Source organism: Rattus norvegicus, chromosome 4 (assembly GCF_036323735.1).
Source record: "Rattus norvegicus strain BN/NHsdMcwi chromosome 4, GRCr8, whole genome shotgun sequence".
NCBI lineage: Eukaryota > Metazoa > Chordata > Mammalia > Rodentia > Muridae > Rattus > Rattus norvegicus.
In genome coordinates, this window is record NC_086022.1 from 149,688,692 (window position 1) to 149,712,033 (window position 23,342).

Genomic DNA, 23,342 nt, shown 5'->3' on the forward strand with positions numbered 1-23,342 from the left:
AATGAATATGAACAACTCAAAACTCCTTTGGCTTTATACAGTAAAACCCTCTTTATAACATCTGCAGGCCAGTCATTGTTCTAACAAAGAACTAAAGAACAAGGCGCTCAAGTTAATGTTTTATCCAGAGTCACGAATTCTAGAAAGCAAGCAAGGAAGGAAGAAGAAAAAAATAAAACCAATCAAATATCTAACACTGGAACCATGAATAATGCCTGTGACACAGTAAATCGATACAAACCTTTTAAAAGATATAAAAATAACAGTTAATAAACGTCTTGGGAGAGTTGGAGAGATGACTCAGCAGCTAAGAGTCTGGACTGCTCTTGCAGAAGACTGGAATTCAGTTCCCAGCACCCATAGCAGGGCCACAATTAACTGTACCTCCATCCATCTCCAGGAGAGCCAGTGCCCCTGGCCTCCCTAGGCGTCTTCACTTCTGTGCACATGCCCACACACAAATGCACACCTACATATAATTAACAATAAAAATGAACATTTTAATTCAATACTAATAAGCATGTAACTCCATTGGTAGGCTGCTCTCCTGGCATGCATGAAGCCCTGGACTGAATCTCCTGTGCTATATAAAACCAGGTATAGAAGCTAGATCTCGCAGATCTGGCCGATCTTGCAGCGAGGACTCTTGTTCAGCTCCCAGCACCCACCTGGTGGCTCGCAACAATTCTGTAAACACCTGATACCCCTCTTCTGACCTCTGCAGATACTGCATGCATGTGGTACACAGAAAAACACACAAAACATTCACTGTATATAAAATAAATACACCATATATATTTCTTTAAAAAAAGGTGTGCTTACTTCCAGCCAGAGTGGTTGTAATTTAGTCATCCTTGGCTGCATAGTGACTTCAAGGCCAGACTGGGCTACTGGAGATCTTTTCTCAATAATAACAGTAATGGTAGGGTACTCCTCCCTTTGAGCCCCTCCATTCTCAGAAGTTCTTTCTTTTCCATAAATCTGCATCTGCACTACTCGAATAATAATTACTAATCTTGTTACTTGAGAATTTTATTTCTGAAAGTATGAAACTAAAGAGAACAGAAAAGGCCACTAAGTATAGACCAGGCTGGGCTCACACTCAGAGCTGCGCCTGCCTCTGCTCACACAGTTTGGGGTTTGGGTGTTTTGGGGTCTTTCCATTTTTACCAGCTCTGCAGTGAGTGATGCAAACACCAGACTGTGCTCTTAGGGCAACACTCCTAGGAACGGGGCTGAGGTAATTAGGCAGAAATGGGATTTTGTTTCCTTGGTTAGATTTGTGCTTTCCCTGACCTGATGCTTCTCGGACCTCTGGGTTCCACAGAGATGCTGAACATGGAATGGAGGCTTTCCGGTGGAAGAGCACAGTTTTTGAGGCACCAGGAACTGAACCTGGATCCTCACACATGTAAGGCACTACACTAAGTAATGGCCCTGGCCACACTGATTTACAACCAAAATGGGCAACTCAACGATGAACGCACAGCTCCGGGTTTTCTTCTCAAGAGTAGTGCTCAGAGCTTTCACCCATCCAGGAAAAACTCCAGCTCAGACCTCAATTCTCCAGAACATCCCATCTTTCACCCTGAAAGAAAAAAAATGGGGGCTGGGGATTTAGCTCAGTGGTAGAGCGCTTACCTAGGAAGCGCAACGCCCTGGGTTCGGTCCCCAGCTCCGAAAAAAAAGAACCAAAAAAAAAAAAAAAATGACTCGGAAGGAAGACAATGCTTTTAATGCATAATTTTAGTATGTTCATCTTCCCACCAGTCAATGCAATCCTGAGGGCCAGGGTTTAGGTTTTTAATGAAGGGGCCTACAGAGTTCAAGGACACCCTGGTCTACATAGAAAGTTCCAGGCAACCCAGGGCTCATGGTAAGACCCTGTCTCAAAAGAAAGAAGTTAGGGGGACAGAGATAGTCAAAGGCAAGGGCTGGCACAGCAGAGTGGGGTCCCACAAGACCCTGGGTTCTAACTCCTGACTCACACAGCACAAAGAAAGGGCAGATATTCCTGTTGTCACAGCTCACACCTCCTTCCCTGAACCTTCTCCCCAGTCAGAGGGACCCCCATGGGACTTACATGCTCTCCCCAGTCAGAGGGACCCCCATGGGACTTACATGCTCTCCCCAGTCAGAGGGACCCCCATGGGACTTACATGCTCTCCACAGTCAGAGGGACCCCCATGGGACTTACATGCTCTCCCCAGTCAGAGGGACCCCCATGGGACTTACATGCTCTCCCCAGTCAGAGGGACCCCCATGGGACTTACATGCTCTCCCCTGCCAGAGGGACCCCCACAGGACTTACATGCTCACTCAGCTGCCCCCTGTCCCTGTGTGAGTGTTATTCTAGAGCTTTCCCTGTGAGTGGCTACAGGTCACGGCAAGCATAGGTTCTAATGCCTCCTCCTTTAGATGTGTGTTTTCAGTTGCTTTTTCTTTTTCTTTTTTTTTTTTTTTTGATTTTTTTTCATCTGAAATACCTGCCTCCCCTCTACCAGGAAAAGTAGCCCCCTTCCTAATTTTCCATCGCTGATTTTTTTTAAAATAAGTACTCATTTTGTTGTTGTTTTAAAGGACATTTGACAAGGGGATATCCATGGATTCAGAGTTCAGTGTGTCCTTTAGAATTCCCAATGGAGATAATCATTTCGATTTCAAATTGTTAGGGGCTGCTAAGCCTTTCCTAGTGGCCCCCCAGGTTACAGCTCCCATGCTCAGTGGGATTTATTCTGAAGGTCAGTACAAGCTAGGTACAGTGCTGTGCACCTGTAATCCCAGCAGAGAGGTGAACACAGTAGCGTAACAAGTTCAAAGTCATCCTGGGCTGGCTACAGGAACCTTTGTCCAAACCATACGTACCAAACCATGGAGTCTAGAATGGTTATACAGTCTGCAGAGTAGGAAACAGTGACAGCCAACCTGAGCTACATTGTAAGACTTTACCTCAGAAAAACTGAGCCTCAAGGATTAGAGTGAAGCCCAGCAGCTCAAAGCACACAGTCTGCTCTTGCAGAGGACCCAAATTCAGTTCTCAGCACTCATGTCAAGTGGCTCTGGCCCCTATGGGTACTATACTTGCGTGCACAAACCCTCAGATAAACTGCACTAAAGTGTTCATACACACACACACACAAGAAATTTATCTTGTCTTCGATTACTTTTAAGAATTAGGCCAGTCTAATTAATGAAATAAGTTCTCTGGAAGGAGACGTTTAAGCAACATTTTACAAAGTGAGGAAAGAAACACCCTGCATAAGGCTTGAAGAGAAGGCAGTGGGAACCAGCCTGCGCCCTTCACCCAGTGTGAAAGTGAAGATTTACTCATTTCATTTACAAGGAATGGAGAGTTCAGTTCAGTAAAATGGCAGCTGCAGTAAATCTAAACCCAGGAAGGATGCAGCAGTTTGATTGTCCATTGATTCGATTTCCCTGCAAGCAGGAGCGCTAAGGTACACCCTCATCAAACGCTCAGGCAACAAGCGTTCTGGAAGCCCGAGACATCCATCTCTAAGAAGGCACAAGACAAGAAGGGCCGCAGTGTCAGTCTTCTAGCAAGGGAAAAACCTGATTAGACAGGAAAAATATGCAAGAGCGAGATTAATTCTGCGTCTGCGGAGCCAGTGACCCCCCGAATCCATGCATTCAAGATGGGCAGGGGTCAGCTAGAGCTGCACAGGCAGAAAAAACCTACTTTTTTAAAAAAAGAAAATGTAGTTGTGCATGAAATTCTCAAAGAAAAAAACCTTTTCTTTTCAAATCGAAGCCAGCAAGATGGTTCAGTAGGTAAAAGATATTTATTGCCAGACCTGACAACCCCAGAGGCCACATGGTAGGAGAGAACCAACTCCTGCAACTTGTCCTCCGCTACTAAAAACCATACTAAACCCGATACTAACACCATGGCGCACACACACCCATACACATTTACATATACGTGCACAGACACACACTCAGGTACATACATGTGAGGACTCACAGCATCTTCCTTCCGTGCTTAGACATCTGCCACTGTCACTCACACCTAGGATGAGGGGGATAGCACGGGGGAAACACAATGAGGGTGCAGTAAGTCCCAGCAGGGGAAGGGTGATCTTTGTGAGTTCAAGGCTAGCCTGGTCTACAGAGCCTTCCAGACCAGCCAGGGAAGAAAAAAAGAGGGAACTCTAAAGGGAATCCAATAGGACTGAGGGTTCCTTCCCTCCGTGGTGGCTCACTTGAGTCACATGTTAGGGCCTGGCCTGATCCCTAGACATTCTATTGAGAAAAAACAACAAAAGCAAACAGTCTTTTGTTACCTTCGGTGACCAGAAGCCGGTTATGAAGTCCAATCTGGCTAGAGAACTCACAGAATTCTAAAACTTACAAATTAGCATAAATTTTGCATAAAGCTCATTTGCATGAAAGCAGTTTTTCCTCAACAATTACAGAATTTGATAATGCCTTCCCCATAACCCATGAACAATCAATTGGCTGGAGCTACTGAGTGCTGGCAGATAAAAACTGAATTTAAAAAAACTAGACAGACTCTATAAAAGGAAAGGGAATGAAGGCCCAGGCACTTGCCACGCCCACCATGGCTGACCTGAGCTCTCCAGAGCTTAACTGACACAGCCAGAAGGTCGCTCAAGCTGGGCTAAGCTGAGGATGGCTGCCTCTCTTCAAGAACACCAGCCTGCCCCACTTCTCCCCCACGACTGCTAGACCTCGTGGGTGATTTAAAAGCAAGGTGGTCTTGGGCATACTCACCAGAAAGCATATAAAACACACTTCTAGACCATGTGCCACAGGGGCACTGGCAGCCCAGGACCAGTGGAGAAATGCACTAACAGGCAGCTGAGAGGGCTGACAGATCTGATTAAGGCAGAGGATCCTCACAATGAAAAAAGACCAAGAGAAGGGGACCAGCCAACAAAATGGCAAAAAAAGTCCTTCACTGGGGCCAGAGAGATGGCTAGGTGGTTAGCAGCCCTGGCTGCTCTTCCAGTGGACCCAGGTTCAGTTCCCAGCACCCACATGGTGGCTCACAGCCATCTATAATTCCAGTTCCAGGGGATTCATCTGATTTCCATGGGCACCTGGTGTGCATGGGGTTCATGAACAGACATGCAGGAAAAACACATATAAAATAAAATAAGAAAATGCTAATTAAAAAAATTAAGGCCTTCTTCCATGGTTTCTTGGCCCCTATGTTATAATTTAAATTGCAAATGACATGAAAAATAGCCTGTAACTTTTTTACATGTAGTAAAGGAAAACAGGTTTCTAAAAGGTTGAGAAATATTTGTCTAAGGGAAACATAACCCAGTCTCAAGTGTCTGAAGAGCTATTCAGTGCTGTTTTCTACATCCATTATGCTAATTAACAAGCCACTTTATTTCTCCACTGCACAGATCCATTTCTAACGCTTATTATGCTAATCAGATCTGATATGAAACTATAAAAACAGCAGATTTTAAACAGCTGCCTCTGGAGGAAAGCTCTTCTGATTAAACGCCTGGGATGCAAATTTGATTAGGGTAACTGCCCACGCCCAGAAAGTGGCTTAAGCAAGCTCAGAACACTGTCTCATCTCTTGTGTGTTTACGTTAAGAGCAAAAGGAAGCTTGGGGGGTAGAGGTTGTTCAGTGATGGGAGCGTGCCTAGATCCCTACCAGATGCTCCAGATACCATCAAAAATAAAAGAAACCAAGAGAGAGATCCTATACACCCTGTGATACCCAATCCTGAAGAGCTTTGCAGTGGCTAACCTCATCTATCAGTTGTTCTATTTATTTGAGCCAAGATCTTATGTAGCTCAGGCTGGCCTCACACTTGCTGTGCAGCCACGAATGACCTTCAACTTCTGGTCCTCTCTCTACCTCCAAAATACTGGGGTTGTCACATCCAGCTAATAGCTCCCCTTCTGAGGATGGCATGCTAGGGAGAAAGCATGTTGAGTTTTACATTGTGTGTGTCTGTGTGTCTGTGCGTGTGTATCTATCTGTGTATCTGTGTGTGTATGTGCATGCACAAGTGTGAGTTTCTTTGTTTTAATCTTTAAACAAGTATCTAGTTTCTACAAGCTTAATTTTCTCTGGTATTTCCAAGATGACCTGCTTGCATGTTCTTGCTGTAAGAATCAAAAGAAAAGCATTTCCTAAACTACAGCATGCTACCAAATACAATGGGATGGGGGTGAGGCTCAGAATGGCAACAGTCATTATAAGTCTGTTTCACTGGTGTTAAATTAATCACGGAGAGGAGTCACACTCTAGTGGCAATTTTACTGCCAATGAATGTTTCTTAAGTGCCTACCATGTTCACCAAATGGTGTGTACTTATGCTTGGGACATAAGGCAGAAAGAAGGGAACTCACCCTCGGCGGGCACGGGTTCCAATCAACAGACTCTCAGGATCCAGGCCTTTTGTTACAAGGGACTATTTTGACATCTTACTTTTCTGAAGTACAAATTAATGAAACCAGGATTCTGCTAACTCAGAGACAGTGACAATAAAAATAACTGCCACATTCCAGCTATGGGGTTCCTGATCAATTTGTCCGCTCATTTCATGGAACCCAATTTCAGGCAGACACATGCTAAGCTCCCAGGTATGCCAGTTGCATTTCCACAGCTCGTTTGTTGGTCAGTCCTCCTAGTACAGAAGAGGACAAAGCCCTCAAATCAGAGAGATGTCCTCATGAACCCAAATATGGGTCTCAGTCGTTACCCTGGACCTTACCGGAACCACACTGTACAGAGTGGGGGGCGCTCTTCAGAGCTTCCCCGACCAGTTCCATGGCAAGGGCATGGGGTCAAGCATGACATGAACTACTCTCCCATAGGTACCATCTCCAAACTGTGCTAAAAGGGCAAGATAATAAGCAGAAAGCAAGGAGGAAAAAGCAAATTCCACATCCTTGCACTGGCTGGTTGGATGTGGGGGCCAATACAAGTCATCACCATCTACTAGGCTAAGAAAATGCCGAGTGCCTTTTCACTGGGGCATAATCCATTGTTTTTTCCTCTCTGCTTCATTTTTAGTTGTTGTCGGTTTGTTGTTTGAGATGGGGTTTCCCTGGCTGTCTTAGAACCACTACATAGACCAGACTGGCCTCAAACTCACAGAGAGCCACCTACCTCTACCTCCCATGTGTTGGGATTAAAGGCATGCACCACCACTGCCTGGCATGATCTTTGATGGTGACAATGGTTTATTAAAATGTTTTAATACATCCTTTGCACATAGGGTTAAAAGAAAGAGAGGCATTCAGAGAGAGAAGACTCACCCTAGAACGCAGCTGTGGACTACTCAGAAAAGAGTTACCCAAAAGGGGCTGGGGATTTAGCTCAGTGGTAGAGCGCTTACCTAGGAAGCGCAAGGCCCTGGGTTCAGTCCCCAGCTCCGAAAAAAAGAACCAAAAAAAAAAAAAGTTACCCAAAAGATTTCAACCAAAGCACGCAAACCAGTTATAAAATCTTATACTCTAAAATATATAAGAAAAAAATCACAAACAACATTTTATAAGCATCACAATAGGATAAGGTAGGTATAAAAGACACCTGCAAGATGGATGGTGGATGTACTGGTTTGAATGAGAAATGTCTCCCATGGTCTTGGGCATTTGAACACTTGGTTCCCAGTTGGTGGCACTGTTTGGGGAGGTTTAGGAGGTGTGGCCTTGCGGGAGGAAATATGTCACTGCGGGCGGACTCTGAGTGTTCAGTCTTAGTCTTGCCCATTTCCAGTTCATACTCTCTGCTTCTTAATTGCAGCTCAGTGTGAGAGCTCTCAGCTTCCTGTTCCTGTTGCCTCCTGCCATGCTGTACCTGCCACTGTGAACTGTAACCCTCTAGAAACAAAACCCCAAATGCATTATTTCTTCTACAAGTTACCTTTGTCATGACATTTTTATCACACCAATATAGAAGAGCTAATACAGTAGGAAAGGCACTTACCGCCAAACTGGTAAATTGGGATCAATCCCCAGAAGCCATGTGGTAGAGGGGAAAACAATGCCACAACATTGTCCTCTGACCTTCGCATGCACACACCACACATATACAAAAATCCACACAAACAAATACAAAAATAAAGACACAAAAGTGTATTATTCCACGTCAGGTGTCTGGTCCCTTTATTTTGATCACTCTAACTGCTAAATGAATAGGAATAAAAAAAAAAAAAAAGCTAAGGACACCCCAACCTCATCATGGGTGATCCAGAGAGGAGAGATTCTCCCAGACAAAAGAGAACAAGAATAGCATTTTCACTGAGTACGTTCCAGGCGTGCCCTGGTTGCTCATGGAATTAACCAAAGTCTCATGAGTGGTAGAATGATTATTTTGGGTAAATTTATTCCTTCTAGGCTGCCCAGATAAGCTACTATTTCTTGTGTTACTACAAAACCTCCCTTTCTCTATTTACTTTCGCTGGTGCCTTGGATATTGCCTTTATTTTCTGCTGGATGACCTCATGAAGCCTTAAAGCTATCAGGTACCACGGGCCTTCCATTCATTCCCAAACACTAGAACAATCATATCCTCCAAAAGGCCCCAAGTCTTCGGTTCTCTGGGAGCTGAAGAGAAGTGGAGGGACTCATCTGGGTCACCGAGATGTGCTGGGAAGCTGATCTCAAGAAACAGTTCTGTGTTCGTAACAAGACACCCAAATCAGATTATACACACACACACACACACACACACACACACACACACACACACAGGGCTTTTTAAAAGTGTCGGGGAGGATGTTAACCGCCCCTAAAGTGGAAGAGCAATTTATAACAAAAGCCAAAATAGAATTAATCTAGGGCAGAGTAAGCTGAGTCGGGCTGGGCTGGTCCAGATAAGTCTTAAGAAATCTAGTGAGAGACATTGGGTGTCAGGGTCAACTGTGTCTCTCAGCTGCGTGAACTCTCAGGCACTCACGTAAGGATACACCACTACCGTACTGCACGGACATAGAAAATGCAAGGCTATGTCTTGCGTCCTTGAACCTGACTATGGCACACAGAACAATACCAGAAGAAAATCCTCTCAAATGATGCCAGGGACCGAGTGTGGCTTAGCAGGGAAGTGTGTGCCACCCATGTGAGGCTCCCTTGGTCATTCCCTGAGACCACACACAAAAAGAAGTGTCTACATGTCAACAACAACGGAGAACATCTTTGCACTTGTTCCCTCTTCTTTGCAAAACCAGATCCCAAGAAGCTACAACCATGTGGGGAACACAGAGGATTACAGTAGCACAGCAGCTCATTCCTGAACCAACTGGAGTCACCAGAAGAAAGGAATGTCCTTAAATGTTCCTGGGTTGACTCTCTGATCACCCGTCAACGTGATTCACTCTTATTCTGGGAAACACCTCCAGGCCAGGGCCTTGTGGGCAGAGAGCAAGATGTCCTCTCCCCCTTGGCAATAATTGTTTCTGAGAAGGTGGCTCTGCCCTTTATACTCATCTCTCCTTCTACACATTTTGAGCTTCTATAAAAATATGTCGCTATGCTCTACAAGAGAAGGGACTGTCCCTTCATCATTATGTCCCACCTTATACAATCATCGCTCATGAAACTGGAACCTAGGTAGGTAATAAATCGATCCTAAAACAGAGACTCATAAATTTGGGGGAGGGGAACCTGAGAAGAGGTGGCGTCAGGTAGGGCTACAAAGAGGACAAGAAAACTCTTCAACTCCACACTGAAAGGTTCACGCTTATCACTGTGTTTAATCAGCTGTTCTTAACCTGTGCCAGCAGAATGACCCTTTCATAGGGGTCACCTAAGACCATCAGAAAGCACAGAAATTTAGTTATAATTTATCACAGTAGCAAAATTACAGCTATGAAATAGCAACAAAAATAATTTTATGGTTGGGGGCCATCACAGCATGAGGAACTGTATTAAAGCGTCACAGCATTAAGAAGGCTGAGAACTACTGTCTTGAATGATCCCAGCCTGGGGTATTAACATACAGAAAGTCAAATTCGACCAGAGGGAACTTTCCCACCAGCCATGCCAGCATGCGACACATCCCAGACAGCTACTCAAGTCAGCCTGGTCTGCCGTCATCTTAGGCCACCAAGGAGTTTTCTGACGTTCCGATAAAATCCTGTCACCAGAGCTGTCTCTCCCTGTGGCCTTGGAAATGACACTCAGCATCCCAAAGCTTCCCTTTCCCTGGGGAGGGGTAATTACACCTTCATTCAGTCACAGAAGCCCCCAGTAAGCGACAGAGAATTGCATAAGTGGCTGAGGATTGCATAAGTGGCTGAGGCGGGGACTTGATGGCTATCTTGTTCAATCGCTTCTCTAAAACATGACCTTGTGTGACCGGGGGAGATGGGAAGGAGGGGCAGAGAACTCCTTAACGACATTGAAGACTGAAAGCAAAGGCTGGCACCAAACACCTAAGAGCCCATCAAATCCCCAGAGCACTTGGTGGGCAGACATCACTTCCCATCCTTGATCATAAAACCAGGCTTAGAAAAGTTGGCCCAACCCATACTGGCACGGCTAACACCACGAGGACATGAAAGTCCATGAGTATCAGGCATGGATGGGGCACACCTTTCTTCCCAGCACTGTGACTTTGGAGCCAGACTGGTCTACAGAATGAATTCGAGGTTAGCCAGGGCTACAGAGTGTGACACTGTCTCAAACCAAAAAAAAAAAAAAAAAAAAAAAAAAAAGATTTATCTTCATTGCCAATCTCAAAAAGCAAGCTGCAGGAGAACAAGTTACATTTCAAGCCCTAGCACCCAAAGAAAGGACTAGAAATGTGTGTTCCGGGACGAGGCTCAGCGGTGGTGCACTCGACTGGCATGCACAGGGCTCTGGGTTCCATCTAAACTGCCACAAATAAAAATAAGCCATCCCCTGGTGCTTGGAAATGGGAATGAGGGTAACATGTTGTCATCCTTTTGGGGACAAAAGCAACCAAAATTACCAGCACACAGTCACAAAACCAGGTAGAGACGTGGGCGGTTTTAACCCAGCACAGGAAACAGGTGACTCACGTTTTTCATCGTCAGCATGCACTAGAGAGGCTGCCCTGGACAACACATCCAACGGCGTCTCCATTCCTGGGCGAGCCTGCAGAGGAAAAGAATAGGTGAGGGAGACAAAAACAAGAAACTGAGCAGAACTTGCAAGACTCATCTGGAATTCTGGCAGCTAACAGCATACCGGGGTCACAACCTGAAGTGTACGCTTAGTACACACAGGCCCCGGGTTCAAGCCCAGCACTGAAAAGAGAACTGAAGATAGCAGTCAGCAAAGTAACTTCTTCATCAATGAGCAAGTGCCTCCTCCTCCTCCTCCGAGTGCAAATCTCTCTTCTGGAGTGAAGTTGCTACATCTTAGAGAGGCAGCAGGGCCCTGGTCAGGAACAGAAACCGGGTCTCAATTGCCAAGCCCAGCCCTGTCAGAGCTCAGGGGAGAGAGATGGAGAATGTTCACACCTGTGTCACTAGTGTTTATAAACGTTTACGTGCATTCATAGTGAGCCTGTGTAGACCCATAAAAATTGGTCTGGGGAACAAAAGCTGCCTGTGATCCCGGCATTGCCACCAGTCTGTGAGCTTGGTGGTGGCGCTCATCCCGGCCATTTATGAGTCTTCATAGAAACAACTACAACTGGACTACTCTGTCCTTTTGCCTTCCTCACTGAGGGACACTGAGCAATAACAAGGGCTTCAGGATGGCCAGAGAGCTGCAGCTCTCGAATCTGCAGTGTGTGCCCGAAATACTGAACCTTCTGGCTGGTTAAAGCAAATGTTGCATCCAATAGGAATCTTCCAGGGGTCGTGCCATACAGTGTACCTTGTGATGACTGGTACTGATTTCTGTGCCACAGTGTTTTATGAGCTTGCCTGCTTTGCAGCCCCCCAGCCTGGCACACTACACAGACTTTACCCTAGTCCAGATGGCCGTGCCTTTTTCGGCACTGGACCTCCAGTGGAACCATAGATTATGACGTGGATGTAAAAGCAGAGGCTGCAAGAGATTTAACGGGAGAAGAAATCCCTAAAAAAAAAAAAAAAAAAAAAATGAGGCAGGAACTAATTCAGGGAGAAAGTTCAAAACTGCACTTTTAAAAGACACTCATAATAATAAAAAAAATTTTTTTAAAGAAAAAAATAAAAAAAAATAAAAAAAAAGACACTCAGCCTTTATTCAGTACTTGTCAATGTTTATTACGACCCACTGTGAAGGTCACACAGTGCGTGGGAGTCAGACTTTGCTTTCTAATACAAACACTTCAGGGCTCCGTGAGGCATCAGTGCCTGACCTTGCAGAGTGACTTCACTTGGTAACTGCGGAGCATGTACCTGGTGTTAAAGGACAGGACAAAGACCAACTGCTGCCTCCAGGGTCTGTGGTCTGTGTGACACATGACACCCATGAACTCAAGCTGCAGGAATGGCTTTCCAAGGCACTGCTTTGAGATGGCTCGGTGGTTAAAAGCATCTGCTGCTCCCGCAGAGGACACAGGTTTGATTCCCAGCTCCTCCATTCATTTGTCTCTCTCCCTCCCTCTCCCCACACCCCAAGCTCACTATGGCCTACGTGTGGAAGTCAGAGGAAAACTCACAGTAGGTTCTCCCCTTCCTGGAACTAGGTTCTAGGGAACAGAACTCAGGTCATCATGTTTGGTGGCAAGTGCCTTTACCTGCTGAGCCATCCTGCTGGGCCACGGCGGGGAGTTGGGGGGAGGTGGGGCCTTCTATGAGAAATTCGTTTGGAGGGAGACTCTTTGAAGCAGACTGGCAAGGAGCAGATTTTTGCTTGGCTGCACACAAGTCTTTGCCCCACTTCCACCAGCCACCCTGCTAACCTGAAGATCGCCTAGGGTGATGGCGGATTACAAACAGCTGTGTGACATTCCAATACAGTTCAAGAGCCAAGCCCTGGAGAGACTGAGGTGGGTTCTGAAAGGCTGATGGAAGCCGCTGGGGAGCCTAATAAAAGGACATCTGTGGGACCAACAGAGAAAAGAGCAAACGAGAGTGGGCTCTTGAAGCTTGCATGCAAGGGATTGCAGATCTGTCATCCCAGCACTGGGGGGAGGCGGGGGCAAGGCAAGAGACTGGAAGTTCAGGACTACAGAAATACCTTGAAGGTAGAGTTTATACTCATCTCAGAAGATCTGAGTTCGGTTCCCAGCACCCACACTGGACAGCTCACAATCACCTGTAACCTCAGCTTCTGGAGATTCTAACCCTGCCTGCGTCCCTGGGCATCTGCATTCATGTGCACATACCCACAGCAGCCACACATACATGGAGATAATTTAGAATCTCTTTTTAAAAGAAGAGTCCAACCTGAATTACATGAAACCCTATCCTAAAACAAGAACCAAAAAGAAATAAAGTATTTGTCAATACCTGTACAAGTATATGAAATGAACTGTAGATACCAGCGTATGTTCCTGTAGATGACCAGGACTGCGCACAGAGGTCAACACAGGAGAGCAAGGCTTTGTCCCAGCACTCCGTAAAAACAAAATGAGAAAATAATTTCCTACCATAAAAAGAGAAAGATTACTAAATCGGGCCAAGTATCAATGATTGCCACTCACAGGGTAATCTAGGGTGGTCCCCCTAAATATGAGAGTTGAGGCAGAGACCTGACAGATGGGAGAAATTAGGACAGAGGAGGCACAACATGGAGGACACTTCATCAGTGCAATAGCTTCGAGAGCAGAGTGGCTCATCTCCATCCTTCTCAAAACACAATCAAGTTCAGCCCACAGGAGTCTCAGGAACTAACTGCATTGCAGTCCACAGCCTAAGTGCAGCCTCACAATGCCGTCTCCTGCTCTTACACTGTAGGGTAGCAATGACCAAACATAGTGTCATGTGGTCTGCTGACACCTGGACTAGCAGTGAAGTGAAAGAATACAGTGGACACTGTAATAAAAAGCCCATTCTGGACCATTCTGAGGCCTTTCTTCAGAGCTGCTCTCAAAGGCAAGCACAATTCATGATGAACGAAGCATATGTGTACGGTGTCATCCTGTGTGTGTGTGTGTGTGTGTGTGTGTGTGTGTGTGTGTGTGTCTGTCTGTCTGTCTGTCTGTCTGTCTGTCTGTCACAGCCAATGCTCATCTACCAGCCCAACTCCTTTTCTAAGACTGTCTTATCCCCACTCAGCTTAATGTGAGGGAGGAAGATGTCTCCAACACTGAGGCTACCAATTCAAACTCAACAGCACTCAGTAACCCACAAACCTGAAAGCCATTTTTCCCTTCCAAAAATCTGTGCCTTTTCAGCCACCAAAGGAGACAGTAGCACCTGCCTTGGGAACAGAATTATGACAGATTTGGCGCTCTTTTTATTTTCAAGTAAAGGAATGGAATTCAAGGTATGTGTCATGGACCTTTTCCAGATTTCCATAACGGAAGGTAGAAAGCTGGCTAGCTCTGTCCAAGGAGCATCAGTGACTACATCCACCTTCCATGTAGATTTGCCAGACTGGAACAACCTTCTTTAGCCAGCATGGTCACTGGTGGAGATGGGAATGGCAGAAGTTACAGTCAGGCTGTCTGAAATTCCTGCCACACGTTAGAAACTATCCCAGGATACTCAATGGCTTCCCCAACCTCCAGCTGCACATGGTTAAAATACCCCCCAAATCCTGCTGGCCCTGTTCCATCAGCAGTCCAAATCATTCCTCTGCCAGAACCACTGCCAGCTCACCCTCCTCCAGTAAGAAGCAGTAGCACAAGCCAGAGTGTGAGCGTTGCCTGGGCCCGTGGCCTTCTTGGCCATCAAGAGCTTAGGGGCTTCATCAGGCCTCTCCTCTTTCTATCCAATAGCTGCAGATTTGGATGGCACAGAAACCAAAAGGTAAGTTCCCTTTCTGGGAGAAGCTTATACTCATAGCAGACCACACCGTGGCTAACGAGGACGCCGAAATGAAGAGACGGCCAAACTCTCACCAAATTCTAGAGACTACAGATAACTGTGGCTCCGTGAGGACCCACCAGCTTCTCACAGTACATGTTCTCCCTGTTCACAGCCATTTCTCAGACCACCTCTCTCTATTAGTGTCCCTTTTCTCTGGCTTCTCATGATTTACCCTTTGCTAAGTCAATACAGCTACGGCACTTGTATCAGAAGAACAATTTAGTCACAGAAAAGCCAGTGTTGCTAGGCTTTGCTGAAGATATCCAGCCCCTTACCTTCTCTCCAGCTCCCTGTCCCTGGGGTGGTTTGAACAAGAAATGTGCATACACACCCTGTGCATTTGGACACTTGGTCCCTGACTGTTTGGGGGAAATTATGGAACTTTTGGGAGGTAAAGCTTTGCCAGATTACTGAGGGGTAGGCCTCGAGGGTCTGTAGCCTTACCTTCCTGTTCTCTCTGATGATCGCCTAGCTTCCTGCTCCCACTACACCATGGCCTTCCCGGCCACAAGGTCTCTGGCCCTCTGAACCTGTAAGCTAAAATAAAGCCTTTCTTCCTCAAGTTGCTTCTGGCCATGATATGTTATCACAGCAACAGGAAAGTAACTAATACAGCCCCTTAAAAGCACTGATGCCAGGCATGGTGGAGTTTCCTTTAATCTTAGACTTCAAGACAACAGAATGACTTCCCCTCTGTCACTTGGTATCCATAAGCCAATCTCTCCCCCTCCCCTTCCTCTTTTTACTATTTTTTTTAAATATGAGTGTGCTGTGTGTGGTGACCACATATGGACATGTGAGCATACACATGCAATATGCAGAAGTCAGCACCAGGTGTCTTCCGCCATCACTCTCTAACCTACCTTTTGAAACAGGGTTTGCCATTAGCCTGGACCTTGCTGGTTTGGCTAAACTTGGCCAGCCAGAGATCTTCCTGTCTCCATCTCCCCAGCAGTGGAATTACAGCCCATTAAAAATCACTCCTCTTCCCTCAGGCATGCCACTGAAGAACATTCCCAGGAGAGCTTTCGATACCCCAGCTTTCCATCTCTGGGCAACTCATCCACACAGCTATCCTTTGAAGCACCCGGGATGCCAGGGAATTGGCCAGCTTTGACCTAGGCCTATGTCCTTCTGTCTGTACATCATCATCATGTCTGAAAATCCATCGGGGCAGATGCCTGGAATACAGGAATCATCCCCACATGGCCTATGAATAAAAATAAACGTGCATACTTAAAGTCCTCATGAGGGTTCTTCCAGGTCCTTGTTAACCTCCACAATAAGCTTCCCAGCACGAGCCAGTAATGTTGGCAGTGGGCCCCATGGCCCTATAATGCGGTCCAGTATGTCCCCTTTCCTGCCAGGGCTCAAGGCTCCTCCCATGACACATCTGCAGGAGATGAGGATCCTCTAAGTTGCTTCATCCTCCTACCCTTCAAGTAGGAGTCAGTGGGTTTCAGAAAGAAGATGCATTCATTCATCTCTTCCCATAGTTGTCTCTACCTCCCATTGCCCAGCTAGAGAAGATGTCAGTGCGCTTGGGGCTAAACAAAGGGGCACTGTTCTGGGCCAGAATCCTAAAGGAATGTACAGCTTCAGTGTGTAGTGTTTCCTCATGCTACAGTGGCCCAAGGCTTGACTCTGCAGCATTCCTCCGTCCCACAGCAAGGGAGGGATATGACTTGTGTCTCGCCTTCTCACTGATCTCAGCTGGCAGACAGTGCTACCATGCAATGTCTGACAACCTCAGTCACTACAATGCCATTAGCACTGAAAAAAATCTACTGCCTTTTCAAAGTGCTGAGCATAGAACCCAGGGCCTTGAGCACACTAGGAAATCTCTCCACCCTGAGCTACATGCTGAACCCTGACAACACAGATCGTTCTCAGTCTCCACAGTCTATACACATGCATAGACTTAGGAAGTAGACTGTAAGCCATCTGTACCTTTGAGGCCATCTATACAGGCTCAAAGCTGCTAAGCCAAACTCAGCGCAATACCTGGCCCTTGTGCAGTGCTACCTGGTGCCAGCATACATTCTTTCTTCTGGCTGAAGTCCATTCATCTCCCTCAGAGAACCCATGGAGAGTAAACCATGTGACAGGCACACACTGACATACTGTGTCTAAAAGCTTAAGACTTCGTGAGCAGACTCCCAATTCTCGGCATTTTTCAACGCTGTTGTCAGCTTACATGAAAGTGAACTGCATGACTCACAATCACCTGTAACTCCAGCTCCAGGGGATCCCACACCCCCTTCTGCCCTCAATTCTCAGCCTGTCAAAAACCTAGGTAAGTCTTCTAACTCAGGATATACAACACCATTAGGCCATACTGGCCATGGCTACTAGTAACTACTATAGTTAGTTCTCCTAACGTACTACAGTGAAGTTCTGTAAAACCACCATGAACTGGGGGCTGGAGAGCTGGTTCTGCAGTTAACTCTATGCTCTTAGAGGACCTGGCTTCGGTTCACAGCGCCCACATGGCAGCTCTCATGATCTATATAAGTCTAGTTCCGTGGGCTTTAGCGCCCTCTTCTAGCCTCAGTGGAGTCTGCATACAAGTGGCACATACACAGACAAGCACGCACTTGCACATAAATAAAAATAACAAATAAAAAAATTTCAAAGTCCATAAATATCCAATCGGGTTCCTTTCAGCCTCTAGACACATTTTGCTGACTGACCAATACAGTAGGCAGCCTGTTTCAAGTGTGTTTTGGCTTAAACACATCTTACTGGACATCGGTGGACTCATTAACATGGAATTCACAGCTTTCAGCTCTACTATGTATCCCGGAACCTCATTCTTCTCACAAGACACATTTTCCACACAGGGACCTAGCTGAAGGACCTGAGACACCTTCACGTGCATCATGCGTGGAGGCTTGTTTGAAACAAGTCACCCACAAAAAGCAGGAAAATGAAGAAAACACGGTACTCACACCAGCCCCTCCCCCTCAACACATGCCAAAGCATGGCGTGCTCACCCACAGTGCCAGCACTGGAACAAGACTGAGCAACACCTTGTTAAACCTCCTTTGGGAAGTATGGAGAGACTCAAACCTGGCTGACCTCCACCTACCCACAGTGCAGGCTCTGCGGGTCACAAACTGAGGTAAGTGGGCAGATATGTAAATGGTAAATGGTGACAATCAACTAGATCTCACTTCCAGACAGGAGGCAAAGAACCATTAAACTCTATCCCACATAGATTTCTGCCTCCTACCTCTGGTGTCAACACTTCCTTACTTTCCTGTCTTGGCAATATGTGCCTTCCAGATCTGCCAACCCTGCCCCTACATTTCTCCTCATTGTATTTGTTCTTTAGGTGGACAAACCCCTGCCAACCAGCTGGCACCACTCCCCTTATCTCACCGGGTCGTCTATCAAATTCCAACAAGTAGCCTGAATTAACTATGAAGGTTCCTCTTAGAGCCATGAACAACCCTCAGCTAGCATGTCCTTTTGGAGATGGCTGTTTGCTTGTTTGTGTTACTTTTTAAGATCACCAGGTGTTTGTTACCCAGGTTGACATGCAGCCCAGGGGACAGGGCTGTCTTTCTGTCAGCTGGGATCACAGGTGTGTGCTGCCACACCAGGTCTCAGAAAGTTACCCAGTTTCCTTTCTCCAGGTCCTCCTTCTCCCAGGCACTAAACAAGACATTACCAGTGTCCCTGATCCCCTTACACTTCCCGGGCCTTTGTTTGGCTTGTTATCAGATGCCGTTGTTCTATAAAATCATATTCAAAACTCCAAGTAAACTTTTCATGATTGGGTATCTTCCTATTTCCTCATTGGATTCATTCGTTTGTTTCGAAGACAGAGTCAGCCACCCAATACAGGGCTCGCCTTTTTGCTGGACCCTCAGAAGCCAAGAGAGCATCTGACCATCTAGAACCTGAATTCCGTAGGGTTGAAAGCTGCCATGTAGCTGTGGAGAACCATACTCCAGTCCTTTGGGAGAGCAGCAAGGCTTTTAACTGCTGAGCCACCTCTCCAGCCCCTATACCCAGCTTTTAAATGGGTATTGGGGATCTGAACTCAGGTCCTCATACTTCTTCAGTGAAGACCACCTACCTGACCCCTGAGACCCATGACCCAGCTTTTATTTTCATTACTCTTTTTTCTTCTTCTTCTCAAAGTTGTACAGATAAGAAGACAACCTTAGGAGACGCAAAGAATGACTCTGCTGCCGGACTGGTTGTTTTGGCAGCAGCCACCAGAGGTAGGTAACAAGGCTGACTTCCAGAAGGGCCCAAAGGAACTTTCCCTTACAGAGAATACTTAAAGGTGAAAGTTTTACTCCCAGAGCTATGTCTGCAAGAGGTGTTGAAATCTTCAAATCACTGGGCAGTCAGCTGCGGGACCAGGTTTAGGAAGCACTGTAAGTTGAAGAGGCATTTCTAAACCTGACACAAAATCAGAGCAAAGCACATTATTCTCCTAGAATTCTGGAAACTCTGGTGTACTGGAATAAAGTATCAGTCTCTCACAGGAAAAAAAAAAAGGCACTGGAGAGACGGCTCAGCTAAGAACACTGGCTGCTCTTGCAGAGGACCGGGTTCGGTCCCCAGCACCCACATGTTGGCTCACAACCAACTGTAAACTCCAGTCCCAGGGAACTGAAGGTGTCTTCTGACTTTCCCAGCACTGCATGCACATGGTATACAGGTTTATATACAGGTACCGCATCCAAAAATATAAAGTAAATCTTCAAAAACTTTAAATAAAAAAGAATATAGACTGTTAAATATCTGGGATATGTAGATTTACCTGGGGCAGCAAGAGGCAGGGCTGGAAATCAAGTCTCCAGAAACAATGGACTGAAGCTGTTTTTACTACAACATTCATGGTTCTGGAATGCAGACGAAGCTATTTACAGCAGAATTGTCTTCTTAATTGTACTGTGCTTTGGTCAACACAAAAATTAGTTCACATTCTCTTCCAAATTGAAAGCAAAGGCAGACTGCCCAGAAATGTTAAGCACATGTGCATGTGCATGCTCGTGCATGTGCGCGCGCGCACACACAGGTGGCAAGGCAAATCTGCCTGAAATGAAAATTTTGCCAGAGTTAAACCACAAAGCATTCCGGGTATGGTGGCATATCTTTAGACCTAGCACCTGGCGGGCAGAGGCAGACGGATCTCTTAGTTTTAAGGCCAGCCTGGTCTACAAAGCGAGTTCCAGGGTAGCCAGTGCTACACCGAGAAACCTGTCTTGAAAAGCCAAGTAAGTAAATGAAAAAATAAAAATAAAACATAAAGCGAGGGAGACAGCTTCTCAGCCAAATATAACTGAAACAAAAACATTCCCCGCCGGGGGAGGAGGGGTACAAACTATCTTGGGTGTAGAATCTTCTGAGGAAAGTACCCATACATCCATCATTTAAGAGCGAGCAGGAAAGACCTTACTAGAAGGCACTATCAGCTTGGACTCAGCGCCACCAAGCCCTAAGGTCTTCATCCCACTCTTTTGGCCTCGTGGGCATGCGCGGACTCCTAATTAGCTTCTGTGGGGAACAATGACTGCAGAGACTGAAAAGGAGTTAAAGTTTGACATGCCAGAATGGTATGCAAAACTGGCCTTCAAAGCATAAATCGCAAATGGACCTGTATTTTTTTTTTTTACTTTGTTCTCAGAAGAAAAAAAACAAAAAAAACAAAAACCTGGTGCTTACCTTCTTGGGTTTAGGGGAGAAAAAAGTCAAAGTTCCACAGCTAGAGTGGAAGCTTTCTAAGAGAGGATTCTGCCGGACCTGGTGGCTCAGGCCGTTAACCCCAGCACTCTAGAGGCATGGGCAGGTGGATCTCTTTGGGTCTGAGGCCAGCCTGGTCTAAAAAGCGAATTCCAGATCAGCCAAAGCTACAAAGAGAGATCCTGTCTTTAAAAAAAAAATAAATAAATAAAGCGGGTTCTGATAAACACTCCAAGACCGCCCACCTCCCCCACATCAGGCTGCTGGTTCTTATTAACCAGAGGAGGAAACACGAGGAACAGACAAACGGGACCAACGATCAAAGTGAAACCGACTTTTTAATCATCTCCTTGAGACCGGAGAACGCAAAGCCAGGAAAGCGCTAACTACGAGGCTGCCCCAGCAAGTCCTGTCATCCTCGCCTAAGACCTCAGTGTCTCTGTGTGATGAACTCAAGACTCTTAAGCAAAGCAAAACAGAACCCAATAAAAGGCAAATACTGGAGCTTTCCGGGGAGGCCTCACACAGCGTCGGAAGGTCGCGCAGCCCAATTTTGAGCAGGACGCAGGGAATGTACCGAAAGGGCCAGGTCTCGCAGCCTCCGCGCAGCCCAGAAGCGCCGCGGCCGGGACCCGGTGGGTGCCTTGCTTCAGGGCCTGTGCTCGCGCCCAGGACCGGGGTCCGCTGGAGCTGGACCGTCCCGCGAGCACGAGTAACCGCCCTCGGTCCGCGGAGGTTCCCTGTCTCCTAAAGTCACCGGACCTGAGTTAGGGTTTCCCCGCACTCACCGCTTGCGCGCTTCTGGCCGGCCGGGCCCCGCCGGGGGCTCTGAGGATGGAGGCGGGGCACGCTCAGGGCGCGCGGACTCGGGAACGCGCTCCCTCTCCGGGTTCTCCAACACGCGCGCACGCTCGGGAGCGCGAGGAATCCCTGGAATGAGGCGCAGCCCGCCCGCGCCTGGTCTCCTCCAGGCAAGCAGAGCCACGCCCTGAGCACGCCCCGGACACGCCCCTCAGGCCGGGCAGGTGGAGCCGCGCCCAGGTAAACCCGCCGGGCCGCGCTGCACGGCCACGAACGCGCCGTACCCTCCGGCGCCCTGCACTCGGAATTCAAAGCTCCAGCTCGGAATGTCGTCGGAGACCCGCTGCTCCCCGCGAGGAGCTCCAGCGGCGCAGGGCACATGGACACGACGTTTCTCAGCATTCTCCCCCCCTCGCCACGCCCCCGAGCCTCACGGACGCATCTTCCCGACCCATGGGTGAACACCCGCAGACCCTGATGCGTGTCCAGGTGCCCGCCGCCGCCAGCCACGCGCATCCCCACGTACTCACACCAGGCTTCCGCCCCACCGTCCTCACCACGCTTTGTACCCCATGTCTCCGGTAATCATCCCGCTTAGTCAGCCACGCAAGGCGCCGAGTCACCTTCGTAGACCCCACACCGAGCCGCCTCCCAAGCAGCCCGAGGGCAGGCGCAGTGGTAACCGCCCAGAAGTCTAGGCTCTGTGTTTGCACCCATACGGCAGCAGCTCCGTGGGGCGCCACTCAGGGCCACTCGCAGCCTCACTCTCTGGTCACCAAACCCCATGCCCAAAGCCATTAGGACGCGACAGTCAACCACACGTACCTGAAGGCACAGTGCGGTCGTACAGGCTTGGGAGGTAGGGACTCGGGGTGCCACTTAGAATCAGAAAGGCAGCCTAGGATGAGAACACGCCGAGCCGGCTGGGTTCCCTCCCATTCCAGCACTCCACGCGCGCGTGCGCCCGTTCACACTCACGCGAGGCCTCCCCACCCCCTAGCTGCGAAGAGGAAATGCTTGAAAATCCGAGCCGCGGACAAGGGCGCTTTGGGCGCGCGCTGCACTTTGCTGCGCTGGGCAAACTCGCGCTGCCACCAGCCAGCTCTGCAGTGGGACGGGCAGGGGCGGGGAAGGGAAATGCTTCCAATTGGTGCAGGTTCTGGCTAGGGCACGTGACCCGGAGAAAGCCAGGCCTGGCTTTAATTTTTAGCTGTCATTCTCTGAAGATGTTTGGGGTGGGGGAAGCGGACACGCCCCCGCCCGACAGCCCTGGACTCTCCATTGTTTTTCCTCTTACTGCCACAATTAAGGGAAACATTTCCTTAGCATAGCCAGCCACTAACTTTATAAAACAGACGGAAACTGGTCTTCTGGCTGGTTTTACTACAGCTCCACCTGCATGCTTTCTGACTGTCCACGAACCTTTGTCTCTAGAAAGCACACACACACACACACACACACACACACACACACAGGAGGGGGCGAGCTGTGGGCAAGCCTGCAGGGGTAGGGGGCATTTTCTTTATTAGCGATTGATGTGGGAAGGCCCAGACACACTGTGGGTGGGAACACCCTGGGCAGGTGGTCCTAGATGACTGAACAAGCCTTGGGGATCTCTCCATTCAGCAGCACTCTTCCAGAGACTCTGCTTTGGTCTCTGCTCTGTACGCTGTAAGCTGAAACGAACCCTTCCTTCCCCAGCTGCTTTTGGCCAAGGTATTTATAACTGCAGAGAAAGCACACTAGCCAATGTCAGCCTGGACCACAAGAGCATTTCCTGGGAAAGGACTCCAAGACACCATAAAAGCAATCAGTACTGTACTTCAGTGTTGGGGGGAAAATCTTTTCCAGGTCCCAAGCTATTTTCCCTTCTGTTCTTGGTTCACACGGCACCCCCATGTTTCCATCCTCTAAGGAATAACAATAGTGGTGGGGCAGTT

At 47.6% G+C, this 23,342-nt stretch overlaps 1 protein-coding gene across 2 annotated transcripts in view; it reads right to left on the minus strand.

Moving 5' to 3' along the window:
• Positions 1-22,495, minus strand: part of Vgll4 (vestigial-like family member 4) — a 113,036-nt gene extending 90,541 nt beyond the window's left edge. Inside the window, exons 1-2 of one of the 2 annotated variants that reach the window (NM_001394032.1) lie at positions 22,228-22,495; positions 11,002-11,077 (exon numbers count right to left, since the gene is read on the minus strand). In NM_001394032.1, the coding sequence (NP_001380961.1) occupies positions 11,002-11,065 (64 nt within the window). In that variant the 5' untranslated portion in view covers positions 11,066-11,077; positions 22,228-22,495. Of the gene's footprint in view, positions 1-11,001; positions 11,078-21,389; positions 21,524-22,227 lie in introns of those variants that run through there. The other variant, NM_001394033.1, reaches the window with a different exon arrangement.
• Positions 22,496-23,342: the final 847 nt, after the last annotated feature.